The following is a 15592-nucleotide window of genomic DNA, read 5'->3' on the forward strand; positions in this document are numbered from 1 at the left end:
GCAGGTCAGGAGGCGGGCACTCAGGAAAGAGCTAATGATGGATTGGACCTTGAGAGCTTGTTTGGAGGTTCTAGCAGGGGAGCGCAGCTACTCGTATACCCTTGACCGAAGACCGGTCCTCTCCTCTTGGGGGAAAGTCGTCCTCTTCGACCGAGCGCGCAGCTTCGGGAGGGACGCACATGGATCGGTGAGGGAGGAGGGGGACACCCGCCTAGCCAGCCAGATCAGCCGAATCAACCCTGGCGATCAATGGGGTGACAGATGTCGCAGCCAGATCGCCCTCACATCCAAGAGCTAATGATGGATTGGATGTTGAAACGGGATGCCTTCTGTCACTCAACATTGTGTTTCTACGCCTCATCCATGTTAAAGAGTGCTATGCTTGATTCATTTTTCCTGAGGAGAGGGAAAGAATTGAGAACAGCCTAATTTGTTCTAAGTGTGTTTGAGAAGAATATGTATTCTCTAATTAGTAAGTGGCGAATTCTACTTTTAAATCAGGTTTGTTACTGGTGCTGTTCAAATCCTCTGTATCCTCACTGGCTACTTATCTTTATGACCTAACAATTTCTATAGGAACATGCTAAAGTAACTCACTATGATTATGAATTTTTTTAGTCCCTCTTTTATATGCTCTTAGGCTATTTTTCTGGTAGGATTATTTATATAAGATTTCTTTTTGTTCATGTTGCACAGGTATATATATCCTCCCTTTCACTTTTTTAAAAAAAATATATTTTATTGATTTTGTACAGAGAGGAAGGGAGAGAGGTAGAGAGCCAGAAACATCAATGAGAGAGAGTCATCGATCAGTTGCCTCTTGCACACCCCCCACTGGGGACATGCCTGCAACCAAGACACATGCCCATGACCGGAATCGAACCCGGGTCCCTTCAGTACCCAAGCCGATGCTCTATCCATTGAGCCAAACCGGCTTTGGCCATCCTTTCACTTTTATCCTTAGAAATCCTTATTGCTTACATATGTTTCTTGGGATCCCTTGTTTTTTTATGTGTTTCTTATCAGCAAAATATAACAGAGTATTCTTTCTGTCTTTCAACCAATCCAATAATTTCTATTTAAATAAACAAATGTAATCCTTTCAAATTTAATGAGATGGCTGATATGTTCAGATTCATTTCTATCAGAGCTAAATTGCTTTATATATTTATAGACACATTGCTTGTTAATGGAACTTAATTTTGTGTTTTGAAGCTTTGTTGAGATGTATTTGACATACAATGCCCTGCAGGAGGGAAGATGGTCAGGAAAGGAAGGCTCTGGATTATTGGCGCCAGTGAAATAAATCATCCATCTTCACCCCGGGGTGGGGGGTTGGGGGGTGCTGTCTTCTTGTGGAAGCCCCAGCCCAGCCCACGGGGCTCAGCCAGCTCACTGGCGATAGAGGAAGACAGCACAGCTCACAGTGTACCCCATACTCCACTAGATTCCGCTAGCTCTCTAGACTCCACTCTGACCTCACTCAGCCCTGTTCCTGTCCCGTCTGCCTGGGCTCCCTGCTCAGGCACAGCACCCGCTCTGCTGCTGCCCCCACCCTTCCACTCTGTGGCCAGGTCCCAGCTGGCTGCCCTGCAGGCCTTTAGCTCCTCAAGAACCTGACACCACACCCAAGAGATGAGGGGCCACACCAGCACCCCCAGACCCATGTGTGGAGTCCACCTAGCGGAGAACGGGCTCCAAGAGAGCCAGGACATGGAACAGCAGCCCCACACAGGTGCCAGTCCAAGGCCAGGTACACAGACACGAGGGGTCCTCCATGAGACAGTGCGAAACAATGAGCTTCGCTGTAAACGCCAACAGGGAAAGGTGGGGAGGAAGAGGAGCTGAAAATATTTTCTTACCCCAGACGCTGATCCCCAGCTTCAGTCCAGGAAGCAAGCTCTATTTGTTAGTGTTTTGTGAATTCTTATTCTTCCAAAGTTACTCCATACAGAAGACACGGGGCGGGTAGGTTTATAGTTGTGTGGGAAACAGAGTTTATTCTTGTATATTTATTAATTATCGTATCATTTTCTCATATGAACAACTGTAAACCCGTATTATGTATCTAAACAGGTTACATATACACACCCACACTTACATTAAATCATAACTCCTAATGGAGCCATGTATTCATTCACTCATTTGTTCACCTAATCATTCATTTTAAATGGACTGGATGCTAAGGAGACAGCTCCCTGCTGTCCCAGCATCCAGTAGCGGGGACACACAAGCACCCAAGAACCACACAGATGATTCTGTCCCCCGACCCTGGGACCCAGCCAGGAATTAGGTGAGACCACCTTCCGGTGACAGGCACATCTTCCCTTGTTTAGCGGACAGATACCAGCAAGCTGGGCCCCAGGGACACATTCTCTTTTGGTCTCTAATATGCTTCCGATGAAGAAGCGGAGCTGTGACTCACCGCTCTCCTCTCTGCTGCCCAAGGCTCCCATGACTCAGCCTTGCCCGCCCTGTCCCCCAGGAGGGCTGCAGAGGAAATGGACAAAATCGACCCTGTGACTCAGGAGAGGAAGTGCAGCTCGGCCTGGCTCACGCCCACAGCCCCCTCCCTGTCTGCAAAGCCGTGGTGGGCGCAGGGATGTGCTGATAGAGTGAGTCCCTTCCTGGCAGGTGTCCTCAGACCAGGGGCTGGGATGCAGGAATGACTACCCAGGCAGGCAGGGCTGGGCTTGCCAGGGGGAAGAGAGGAATCTGGTTTGGTTCCACCTCCTGCCTCTACAGAGCCCTCCCTGACCAGCCTTTCCGCTGAGAGAATCCCCAAACTGGGTCCCTGGTGCTCCGGCCTGCCAAGCCCCAGGCTGGTGTGCACATGTGTTTGAGAGGGCTGTCCCTGTGTCAGCACCTCAGGCAGGGCAGGCCACAGCTACATGTAGCCACAGAGGAGCAAGGTCCCAGGTGGCCCACCTTCCAGAGGTTCCCAAGAACCCAGCTTGGTCTGTAAAACTGCTGACTTCATAAGATTTGGTAACTAATTCACATTTGAAACATTGAAAAAATGCCCTTAGTCCTGCATACCGGAACCTCCTCTGTCCGGATCTCACCTACACTTTAGCACCATCTCCCAGATCAGCCTCCTCGCTGTGTATGACCCAACCCATGCCGTGCTCCAGCACTCTAGGGCAGTGGTCGGCAAACTCTGAGTCCACAGAGCCAAGTAGCAACAGTGCAACGATCAAAATTTCTTTTGAGAGCCAAATTTTTTATTTATTTATTTATTTATTAAATATATTTTACTGATTTTGTACAGAGAGGAAGGGAGAGAGATAGTTAGAAACATCGATGAGAGAGAGTCATCGATCAGCTGCCTCTTGCACACCCCCTACTGGGGATATGCCCGCAACCAAGGTACATGCCCTTGACCAGAATCGACCCTGGGACCCTTCAGTCCCCAAGCCGACGCTCTATCCATTGAGCCAAACCGATCTTGGCGAGAGCCAAATTTTTTTAACTTAAACTTCTTATAACGCCACTTCTTCAAAATAGACTCTCCCAGGCCGTGGTGTTTTGTGGAAGAGCCACACTCAAGGGGCCAAAGAGCCGCATGTGGCTCTCGAGCCGCAGTTTGCCGACCATGGCAGTAGGATACCGGTGCACTGCCACGCTCTCACCGATGCTGCTCCCTGCACTGCCCTGTGCTTTCCTTTCGGCATCTGTCCAAATCCCAGCCACCAGGGAGGGTCACCTCCCCCTGCCTCCGCCCCAGGCCAGTATTGTGCCTTCCTGCTCAGGTTCTTGCTTCCCCTGCACGTTGTGCCTCTGTCCTCGTACAAGACACAGCTCCCCCTGCCATCCACTGTGCCTCTGCCCGTCCTCACACAATGGGAGACTCTCAGATACAGTCACTGTGTCTTTATAAAAAGTACAGGCTTTTATTGATTTGAGAGGAAGGGAGAGGGAAAGAGCGCGAGAAACAGCAATGATGAGAGAGAAGAATTGATTGGCTGCCTCCTGCACTCTCCACACTGGGGATCAAGCCCACAACCCTGACCGGGAATCATGACCTCCTGGTTCATGGGTCGATGCTCAACCACTGAGCCACACCGGCCGGGCCAGACACTGTGTCTTACTTGTAGACCCTGAGAACTTGGTAGAGACCCCAGGGAGGGGTCAGGCATCGTGCTAGAATCAAGGAAAGTAGACTAACACAGCACCTCATACACATCACTTTAAGTGCTACCGTGTGGGTTTGGGAATCTGAGGTGTCAGTGCACCTCCTCTGAACACCCAGGGCCTGCCTTCGTGGTATGGTTCCCTGGGCTGCGCACCCAACTTCCCAGGGCCTCCAGCCTTAAGCCCCAGGCTGTCGGGTGTGGCCATGGGCACCTGCGGAGGCTCTGAGTCACCCTCTGAGCGTCGGCCTAATGTTCTTCGCAGGCCTGGTCATTAGCAACCCGCCCGCTTAGTGCTTTGCAGTCCCCCCCAGTTTATGGCTAAAAACATCTGTATGCGATGGGCCCTGCCAAAGTGCTCGCACTCACTCCCCTGCACCTGAAGTCCCGGCTGCTTCCGGCCCTTTATGACTGTTTGCTGTGGAAACGGCTGCTTCAGGGCCCAGGAGGGAGCAGGTGCAGAGCAGCTCGGAGAGCAAATGAGTTCATGCGAGTCAGCGAGCCTGCTTCTCATTCCGACCCCGGAGCGGGAACCCTCCCAGCGTGGCCGGGGAAGGATGTGGAGCACAGTGAAGCGTGGGCTGGTTGTCCGGGAGGTGCGAGCTGGACATGAAATGGCCTTTAGATGTGGGTCTGAGACGTGCCCTAAGACTGAAGCTGGGCTTTTAGCAGTCTCCCTGCGGGGACCGGAGGGCCCTGTGAGGCCGTGGCTCCTGCTCTCAGGGTCCCCGGCTCTAGCACATTCCCGTGGGCCGGCCGTTCAGACATGAGCTTCTAGGACACAGAACGGCCCACCTGGGTGAGTCCCCTTCCCCCCTCTGCTCGGTTCACAGATGAGAAGGGTTGTCTGAGGACCAAGTGAAAGGCTTGATGGGCCCTGGGCGGGGCCACTATTTACAATTGGCGATTCTACTTGTAGGCTGAGGAGTAGTAACCAGGGAAAGATAACAGCTGAAGGACCAGCACCCATTAGCAGAGGCTCTTATTCCAAGTCTGAGTTCAGGTCTTTCCTTCAGCTCTTTCCAAGCTCCTCCTGAGTGCAGAGCGTGGTACTAAGCACTGCAGGACACACAGGCCCGAGGGGCCTGAAACCCGCCAGGGGAGAGAGAACATACAGATCGCTTCAAGTGCCAAGGCCATAGGAAAGGAGCTCGGGAAGGGAGGACAGCGCCTGTGAAGCTGGCAGGCAAGGAGAGACTGAGGATACTGGGGAAGGTGTTGGCAAACAGGACAGGGGAGGGTGGACTGGGGAAAGTTGGTGGGCAGGGTTGGAGGGTGTGAGGAGGGCGAGAGAAGGCTGCCTCTTCAAGCACACGTGGCCCCTGACTTTGTGACTTGGTGGAAGTCCTGTTTGTGGGAGTCTTTGAATGGCCACAGACAAGAGCTGGGGGGTCAGTGAAGGAGTTGGCTGGTGAAAACGGGGTCTCCTCCTTTTGTTTCCGGGCAGACATGGCATCACAACACAGTCCTGGGCAAATGAAGGACTTGGACTCCAGCCCTGCCAGCCCCTCTGGGACCAGGGTGCTGACCTGAGAGGCCAAAGCTGGGTCCTGCTTCTCCTCCTTCAGGAGATGGTCGGTGGCCAGGCTCCTCCCCATAACTTTGGTCTTGACATTGCCAAGCTGAAGGTTTTCTTTCTATTCAGGAGAAAGGAGGCTTTCTCTTTAAGCCTCTATAATTGCATAAAAAGCCATGTTTCTATGTGGGAAGTGGGCATCTGCTTGGATTGTTTCAATTTCTCTCCTACTCAAGGTCGAAGCATTCGCCATACAATAAGAAGTGACCGTTTTCTCCCTGATAATTATGAATCACTAAAGGCCCGGTGCCTCCTCCGGACACCTCCCTGCTTCCGCCTTGTCTCTGGAGCAACGCTGTGACTCCATGCCGCTGCACACGCAGCCTTCTGCTGAATGGTCGTTACAGCCTGAGGGCATCACAACCGTCAGCATATTACCTCTTTATTTCATAGGACTAGAGGCCCGGTGCACAAAATTCGCATACTGGAGGGTAGTCCCTCAACCCAGCCTGCACTCTCTTCAATCTGGGACCCCTCAGGGGTTGTCCGACTGCTGGTTTAGGCCCAATTCCACAGGTTTAGGCCCAATCACACCCAACTGCCTTCCCCTGTTGGCCTGATCACCACCAACTGCCCTCCCCTGCCATCCTAATCACCCCCAACAGCTCCCCACCTGCAGGCCTGGTTGTCCCAACTGTCCTCCCCTGCTGGCCTGATCACCACCAATTGCCTTCCCCTGCCATCCCAATCACCCCCAACTGCCCTCCCTTGCTGGCCATCTTGTGATGGCCATCTTGTGGTGGTCATCTTGTGATGACATGGGGCAGCCATCTTGTGGTGGCCATCTTATGACAATGTGGGGGCGGCCATCTTGTGATGACATGAGGGCAAGAGGGCCACCTAGGTTTTTATTAGTATAGATTATTGACATATAGCATACTCAAGTTTAAGGTATAAAACTTGATTAGATACATGTATATATTGCAAAATTACTTCCATAGTAAGACTAGTTAACATTTCCATCCCTTCGCACAATTACGATTGTGTGTGTCCGTGTGTGTGTGTGTGTGTGTGTGTGTGTGTGTTGATAACATTTAAAATCTACTCTCTTAACTATTTTCAAGTATGTAATGCAGCTTTGTTAATTATAGTTGTCATGCTATACATGAACCCCCCCAGATTTTATTTATCTTATAGCTGGAAGTTTGTACCCTTTGACCAACATCATTTCCCCAATCCCCCAACTTATGGCAGCCACCATTTTACTTTTATTTCAATGAGTTCAGGTTTTTTAGAATCCACATATAAGTAGAATCATATGGTTTTTGTCTTTTTCTGACTTGTTTCCCTTAGCATAATGTCCATACATGTAGTCACAAAAGGCAGGATTCCCATGTTCCCGTGGCTGAATAATATTTTGTTGTGGGTGTGTCTGTGTCTTACACATCTTCTTTTTTCCATTTATCCGTCGATGGACACCTAGCTCATTTCGACATCTTGGCTGGTATGAGTAATGCTGCCATCTCTGTGACTTAGCGTTTTCCTAAGAAGGATTGCTGGGTCATATGGTAGTTCTATTTTTAACTCTTTGAGGACATGCCATACTGTTTTCCATAGCGGCTGCCCCAACACACATTCCCACCAACAGTGCCTGAGGGTTCCTTTTTCTCCACACCCTCACCAACACTTACCTCCTGTCTTTTCTAACACCTGTGAAGTGACATCTTATTGTGGTTTGACGTGCATTTCCCTGGCAACCAGTGATGTTGCACACCTCTTTATGAACCTATTAAATTTGAGTATGTTCTATAAATTAGAGCTCTATGGCATCATTGCCCATTTCTTGGTTTTGCTGACTGCACTCTGGTTAGGTAAGAGGGTAGGGCTGGGGGAGCTGGGGGAGGTGTACACTCCTGCCTCAGCCTTCTTTGGTTCCTTCTGCCAAGCTGCCTTTTCCCAGATAGCCACGTGGTTTGCTCATCCATCCCCTTACACATGCGAGGCCAGTTTTGTCAGTTTTTCCACTGTAGGCGAATGCCAGTCAATCAAGCCACGCGCTTCCTGCTCACTTTTTAGGAAATGTCCCCACAATCTTCCTATTGAGACGGGAAGAAAAATATCACTGATGGGAAAGGCTGGGCAATGCGCCATTTTTCTTGGCTGGAAGAAAGGAAGGTCAAGGGCAGGAGCCATGAGTGGGGCCTGCAAATGTCCAAATGGGGGGTGTTGTTAGGCAGAACAATGGTCAGCTTCTGCCCACCGCTCCTCCACACAGGGCCTGGGGCCAGAGTCAGAGCTGGTCAGTGACTGAGGCCAAAGACTCCCATTCCCTGGTCACTACCAGGGGTCAGCTGATCCCAGACACTAAGTGATTGGACTGCAGGGCCTACAGGCCTACTGTGTGCCCTGTCCTGTGCTGAATGCATGTCCACTGTGGGGATGGGAAGAGGCCAGGCCCTGTCTGTAAGTTTACAGACACCTGCTGGAAACCTTTCTCCTTTCCCACTCATTCTTGGATTAGAATCTCATAGTATTCCGTGATGGAAGGAAACCAGGTCGTGGGCATTCCCAGTTCTCAGACATGGAACCCAAGGCTCACTTTGAGTATTTTGCCTAAGATCACACAGTTAGGAAGGTATCCCAAGTCAGCTTTTAATAGGGAGCCAGTAGTTCTTCACATGTCCCGTTCCTTCCCAAGACTAGTCGCCTTGCACATGAGAAAGTGCTTGCAGTTCAATGGCACTATACTTGGACTATGGGGTTGTGAGTTTGAATCCTGGCTCAACCGCTTAGGAGCTGAGCCACGGCCCTTAACCCTTTGGGGCTGATGTCTTCATAACATGGATAAAGTCTGCGAAAGTGCTTTGCAAACTGCAATCTATCTGCCTGTTGCTCTTTAGTGCCTGTGTGGGGACAGCATGGGGGTTAATATTTCAGACTTTTGGGGATTATCAAATGGCCACGGTACAATTAATAGCTTCGTTAAGGCATGCCATGTGCTGCAATCCCCTGCAAATTACCTTTCTGAGTTCTCACTGTAACTTAAGGCAGCGATTGGGTTTTCTGTTGCTAGGTTCCCAAGTCCCCAAGCCCTCGTGACTTGCATTAGCAACAGTTGTGTGTTCTCTGACAGACTGTCCCCACCAGCCATGGGATGGAAAAATCCCATTGTGGGCTTTGTTGTTTTACAGTCATTTCTGGAAGTCGCCCCACCAACTGCTGTGGGTGACACCTCCTCAGCCCTGTGCCGTGGACCGAGGAGCCGCAGGGCCAGTGCCTCTGTGGCCAGCTGGTCCCGGGGCACCCACACTGACACCAGAATGGGCCTTGGACGGGACGTCCTGTCACTTACCTTCTTCGTTTCGGTCTGGTTGGCTTCATACCCAAAAGCTGGTGCTTCCTAGGTTTTTTGGGAAGAAGGAAAGCATGCATGTGGGCAGAGGGGCAACGAATAAAGCACATTTTGAGCCAAGTTGCTCCTTTTAAGAGTTCATACCAATATATCTTGATAAATTATATCATTAGTCAAGCATGACTGGATTCTCATTTTTTTAAGAAGCAGTGGATGGGTTTGCAGCTCCGTTTGTTGTTATTTTAAACTTGGTAATCTCTGCACCCGGCTTCAGCTTAGAAAAGGACCCTTTCTGAATGACTTCCAGGGAATCACGGCTAAGAATTTATTGGGCAAAAAGGATGAATTAGATGTTGGGCTGAACGTTGTTTGGGATAAGCGAAATATGAGACATCCTTATCTTTGCTTTCCAGAAGCTTCTAATCCAGCTGAGGCGAGAAGACTGAAAAATAACTAACACAAGATAGCGATCCAGTCCAGCGGGCATTGCTGAGAAATATCACCACGGCAGGAGGCCATTTCAACTACACGGATCAGGAACCGCTGCAAGCAGACCGTGGATGTGACTGGATGGGGTAGGTGAGGAAGCACCTTTCACAAGAGCAAAGGTGGGGCAGGCGAGGGGTACATGAGGTTTGGCATCAGCGACGTTTGGGCAACCAGTTGTGTTGATAAAGGCTCACACCTGGGGGAGTCCCTGGCCAAGGAGGATCTGAGCCAGCAGGAAATCATTGAGGGTGTGAGAAACCAAGTCCCATGCTGAGAGCGGCGTGTGGAGAGCCTGGGGCAGGGAGAGCGGATGGGAGGCTGGCAGACCTGCAGAACTAAGGCAGCAGGAAGGGCTGGCCCCAGGGGAGGGAATGGGTGAGGTGACACCTTGACTGTCCAGGCAGACGAGGGAGGAATGGGTGGTATGGCAAGATCCTGCTGGGAGAAAAAGTGCAGCAGGCGACAGGAGAGAGGACAGGGAGAGGCGGGAGCTGTGTGTCCAATGGATTTCCCAGGGGAGGAAGAGGGCTCCTATTCTGAGTGGCTGGTCTGAGGGAACTGCGTGGTGATGAGTGAGGAATTCAGGTAGACCGACTGTTGATGAGGTTGAGGTTACCTGTGCACAGACAGGGGGACTCTTGGTTCCCAGGTGTCCCTGGGAAGCTGCTGGGCGGCTCTGTGTGTCCCGCTGTGCAGGGCTAGGACCCTCTCTGGAAGCCACCTGGTTTTCTCCCGACTCCACCCGGGGGTTTGGAAAGTTCCATAGTGGACAGTTGGCCACCTGCGTCATCTTATTCTCTCATCCTTGTCTTAAAACCCCTTCCTACACCAGGCCCCCATGTTCCAGGGGCACAAGCTTCACCCTGTCCCAGGGGGTGGTGTCAGCAGGGCCGGGCAGCGAGTAACCCCATCATATTTCTCAGCAAGCAAGTGGTTCAGGAATGAGCACTGAACTCAACTTAGGACTTGGGTTGAGCCACGTGGGAAGGAGACTCTTTGGGTCTATCTAGCTGGTCTTGAACCCGAGAGGATGTATGCTGAAGCGACTGCAGGCACCAAGCCCCACGTGGATTCTGTTAATCAAATCGGCTTGGCTGGGAGCACACAATGTCATAGTAATTTATACTAATAAAAGGGTAATATGCTAATTAGACCAGATACACCAGATGTCATTCGGATGTCATTCTGGACGTCCTTCCTGACAAACCCGGGGGTGTGGCCAGCCTGCAAACCACCTGTGGTCTTTCACCCAGGCTGGCCCTGCCCTCCAGTGGGAACCCACACTTCTTCGGGGGCGTGGCCAGCCTGTGAATCCTTGGTGGCACCAAGCCCAGGCTGGCCACCAGTCAAGTGGAAGAACACGAGGGGCTAGATGGCCATGGACAGGCCAGTTCCTGACAGGGCTCCAGAGGCCTGTGCTCTCGGGCGCCATACGTCGCCTCTTTCCCAGAGGATGGTGCTGTGGGTTCCCCGCAGGAGACTCTCCAAGCTGGGTGCTTGCTGCACAACCAGGAGACAGTGGAGGCCTGCAGAGCTTTTAAGTAGGTTCTGCGAGGAAGGAAAATAATTGTCCCCTGCCCTTCCGAGTTCTTAGCTGAAGCCCCTGTGATAATAAGATTAACAAGAGAAAACAAACAAAAGTCTACTAATATGTGTCCCTTGTTATACATGGGAGAAACCCAGGAAAAACCAACTCCCCGAGGTGGCTTCAAATTGAGGATTAGGCCAAAACCAGTTTGGCTCAGTGGATAGGGCGACTGAGAGGGAAGACAGTCCCTAACCCTGAATTCAATGGTGGCTTCTGGACTCCCCGTTAGGAAGGCAATCTATCCCCTCCTTGCTTAGTCACTTTTGAACACCTTTGGAAGGACTGACTAGTCTTTGACTATTACATATTACAAGACTAGAGCAACGTGTAGAGACAAAGTAGAGTTTTGTCTTTCCTGCAAAAATGGAAACAAAGCCCATGTGTAAACTCTAATTCACTCCGATTTATTCTGGGGTTCACATTACAGATCACACAATTCACAAACATACTAGGGGACACGGAAAACTAAGGCCTTCTGTGAGTTACTTTAAAAACTTGGTGTTTTGCACGTAATGACCCTTTAAAAAACTAAATTACCCAAAACAAGACTCTCTTCTGCTATAAAGATTTAAGGTCAGTACATGACACCTTTTGGGCCACATCTAATCTGAAGCGCAACTGTGACGAGACCATGCGTGTTCTCCTGGGCATACTAGTTCTCAGGCACCCGGCTCTCCTGGTGGCATCTGAGCGGCGTTTACCACGGTGCTCGGTGGCTTATGAACCACTCCCAGTGAGTAGCGAAGAGACTTACCTAAGAAATACCTTGTAAAATTCTTGGAACAAGAAAAAGAAAGGGAACTGTAACTAAGGCACTGAAAGCACATTATTTATATAAAGAAATGTAAACAATTGAATACCAACAGCCCCCCCCTCGCCCCCACTCCCCAAATCAGAGTCTCTTGTGAAAGTGCCCGGGCGTGGGGTGGGGACAGAGCTCCAAGCCCTTTCGGCAGAGTCCAGTCCTGGGGGGATTAACTCATTTCCAAGTGACTTAAGTGGATGCTGTTATTTCCCCCTACCCTGTGTGTAATGAACGAGGAAGGGTTTTATTAGTTTTATTTTTTGTTTTTAAATATATATGGATATACTTTCTTTTCTTTTTAAAAAATAAATTTTATTGGTTTTTCACAGAGAGGGAGAGGGATAGAGAGCTAGAAACATCGATGAGAGAGAAACATTGATCAGCTGCCTCCTGCACACCCTGCACTGGGGATATGCCCGCACCAATGTACATGCCCTTGACTGGAATCGAACCTGGGACCTTTCAGTCCGCAGACCGACGCTCTATCCATTGAGCCAAACCGGTTTTGGCTTATTAGGAGTTTTAAATGATGGGCTCTAACACTTTTCTTCTAACCATTTACCACGTTCTTCCACTGAATTTCACTATTCCTTTGGTTGTTTGGTGAGTGATTTCTAGTGGAGGAACGAGTGCCTTCGTCCTGGGCTCCCGTTTTCAGTGGGTCATGCACGGCCTCTATAAACCACGCGCAGGTTACTGAGAGCGTATCGGGTGGCAACGATTTAACAGCTGGACGCACAGCTCTCTAAATACTTCAGAGGCCAGTGAGCTCCCTGTGAAGGCCTGACAGGGCGACGAGTGGGTGCCTAGCAGCTGCTCTGAGCCCACAGAGATGATGTGGGAAGGTGTGGAGACAACCTTCCTGAGACAACCACAACACAGAAGCTAAATGAATTTCTACTTGACATTTCCCTGCCAACCTTAGATGGCTCTAAGTTCCAGATCAGAAACCGTATATTTCTTTAATTTCTTTAAATAAGAGAAAACAAATGTGTTGGAAAACATAAATAAGCAACTTTTTTTTCTTTTTTTTTTCTGAAGTACAGAGTCTCTATACCTTAGTTTTAGTGCTTATGAATTTTGGGCAGGTTAAAAAGTTTGCATTTTATCTTAAACATGTTATTTTTATGAGAAAAAACTGAAAGGAAGGGACTTCCCTCCCACCGGTGCAGCGTTAAGGACGACGTGCCCCGGGAGCAGTGAGCGGTGAGGCTGGAAGAGGGGCTGCGGTGTGAGCACCTCTCCCCTAGGCCCACGACAATCCCCGTCCTGATTGGTAAGACTAATTGTATGTTTCCGAATATAACCAAAGAAAGCCTGAGAGAAACCTACATTAGAAACCTCCTTTATTAGGAAAAATATTAAAATAAAATAAAAATGCCCTAAAAACGACACACAGCTGGGCTTGCAGCAGATGCACACAATGAAGTGATGAGGCGCTCCTGGCGCTTTAGCAGCCTCGAGGGCTGTTACAGACAGCTGGTGCGTCTGGCGGGGCCTGAGCTCATCCTCCTCCAGTGAGGACGGAGTGTCCACAGTGCTGTGCGCAGACAGGACTTTCTCAAAGAAACCGCTCAGTAAGTTCAGCTCACGACGTGCGTACCTCATGTTTCAACTGTTGGTAGAAGTCACCGTCGAGCAGAAATGAGATGCAAGTAAGGGGAAGGCATCCATGCCAAAAGAGTATTTGGAGCAATAAACAGCTTTTGAGGCTGGTTCCAGGCAGGAGTTGCTAACAACTAAAGCCTTTTAATTCCCTCCGATTTTCTGCTGCTCTAACGAGCATCCTCGTTATGTAACAAAAAGCAGTGGCGGCTTCAGTAAAGGGGAAACACCGCCATGTGCTTTTCATGCCTCAGGAGGCTGGTGCTGGTTTACTGGGTTTTCCACCGACTCCATATGACTGGAATATTTAGGTGAACAACTGATCAAAACTGGGTTTAAATTTTACTACTGACAGAGGAAGCCTAGTACTAAAAATGAGATACCTCCCTTGTTATTAAAAAATAAATAAAAAGGATTCATTTTTGTGTTATTTTGGTTTTAAGAGAGCTTGGCAAGGCTGCAAGGGTTCAGTAATTTAGAATAAACCATTATTGCCTTGTCTGCAAGGGTTTTGTTGTTTTAATGGAAAAAGAGACCCATGCATATGTAGAAAATATACTAACCTTCCTTCTGTAGGCAGGTTTTGGAGAAATATTTCAAAAGAGACAACTTCAAAGGAGAGTTTCTGACTGCAGCAATGGAACGGTCTACACTTTCCTGTAAAAAGTGAGTTTTTACTGTTTTTAACACACCAGAGGTTACACCTGCTGACAGGCTGTAGAGAAACCAGCACTGAGCACGTGCAATCAAGTAGAAGTGAAGAACTAAACTGTATCAGTTCCTGTCATTAAAAAGTAAGTGAAGGTTTCTAAGGGGAGAGCCTGCGGTTGCCCAGAGACAGCCCAGGCTTGTTCTCCAGAGGAGAACGGGCACAGGCAGTCTTCTGACGCCCAGGTCGGCCCAAAGGTAACCGCCACGGTCTTAGGAATAATGAAGGGCTTCTATCAAAATGTTGGTCAGTTAAAGGACAAGAGTTTTGTTTTCTGGTCTGCAGGCAGGAAGCAGTGGTTTGATTGGCATAGAAAGGAGCTGGGAGGGAGGGGCCAGGAGGAAGTGCCAGCAGCTGAGCTGGGCCAGTGCTCGAAGGCCCCAGATCTGCCTCTTGTACGCAGTCATTAGAAAATGGGATTGAGCCTTTGAGAAACCTTGTGCGAACCTTTTCTGTGAACAGCTTGATGATTGTTTAAGAATACTCTGGCCCGAGCGAGCAATTCACAGCAACTGCTCCCTGATATGCATGTTGCAATCACATTCAGAGATTTAAAAAAAAAAAAAAAAAAAATTCGTGTGTGGCAATATTTTCCCACAAAACTTAAGTGCAAAGTACCTTTCACAAATAATGATGGTAGTAGGAAATATTCGACCTAGTCATGCAAAATCGCATCTCAGTTACAAAGGCTTGCATTTCCCAAATATTTCCTAGGTTGTCACACTGTGGACCTCATAATCTTACTCTTCTTTCCTTGCATTTGAATGTGACTGTTTGTGTAAATAACGGTAGCATGCAAGTTCCATGAACTCCAGCCCACCAAATATTCTCTCTTGCAGTACAAAGATGACAATGGTGATTATAAAATACCACCGAACAAGACTGTACAAATATATGAGTAGGCACATGGCAGGGCTGAACAGGACCCAATACAGTATAGAGAGAAATTTGACCACGAGGACCCTGAGCTCTGACTTGCACGGAGGGACGACAGGCTGCCCGGTGAGGCGGAAATCCCTCTCCCCTTGGTAGAAGGAGCGCAGCCTCTCCTCCTTCTCCTCCCACCGCTTGTGGCACCAGAGCTCCAGGTCCTCCTTGGACGTGGGCAGGGCATCTACTGGGTAGCGGTTCACGTGGAAGTGGATCTCTTTGGGGAAGTCCCCCTGCAGGATGTGCTTCTCCGTCTGAGGGATGTTGTGAGGGTATGCCACTGTGATGTCGTGGACAGCGTCGAGGTTCTTCCCTATGTGTGGAAAGATGAAAGGACAGGTTGAATTATATAATTTGGGCAGCAACGCTGACCCACAATGCAAGGCAGAGCCAAAACCCAGAAAACTACCAGAACAGAGTGAACCATGAGGAACAAACAGGGCTATAAATACTGGTGTTCTAAGC

At 49.5% G+C, this 15592-nt stretch overlaps 1 protein-coding gene across 6 annotated transcripts in view; it reads right to left on the bottom strand.

The window, feature by feature from the left end:
* Nucleotides 1–12919: 12919 nt before the first annotated feature.
* Nucleotides 12920–15592, bottom strand: part of LCLAT1 (lysocardiolipin acyltransferase 1) — a 158042-nt gene continuing 155369 nt past the window's right edge. For all 6 annotated transcript variants that reach the window (XM_036434861.2, XM_036434865.2, XM_036434862.2 and 3 more), the window contains one exon: nucleotides 12920–15440. In XM_036434861.2, coding sequence (XP_036290754.1) covers nucleotides 14938–15440 — 503 coding nt within the window. In that variant the 3' untranslated portion in view covers nucleotides 12920–14937. The remainder of the gene's footprint in view (nucleotides 15441–15592) is intronic.

Source organism: Pipistrellus kuhlii, unplaced genomic scaffold, assembly GCF_014108245.1.
Source record: "Pipistrellus kuhlii isolate mPipKuh1 unplaced genomic scaffold, mPipKuh1.p scaffold_m20_p_13, whole genome shotgun sequence".
Lineage (NCBI taxonomy): Eukaryota > Metazoa > Chordata > Mammalia > Chiroptera > Vespertilionidae > Pipistrellus > Pipistrellus kuhlii.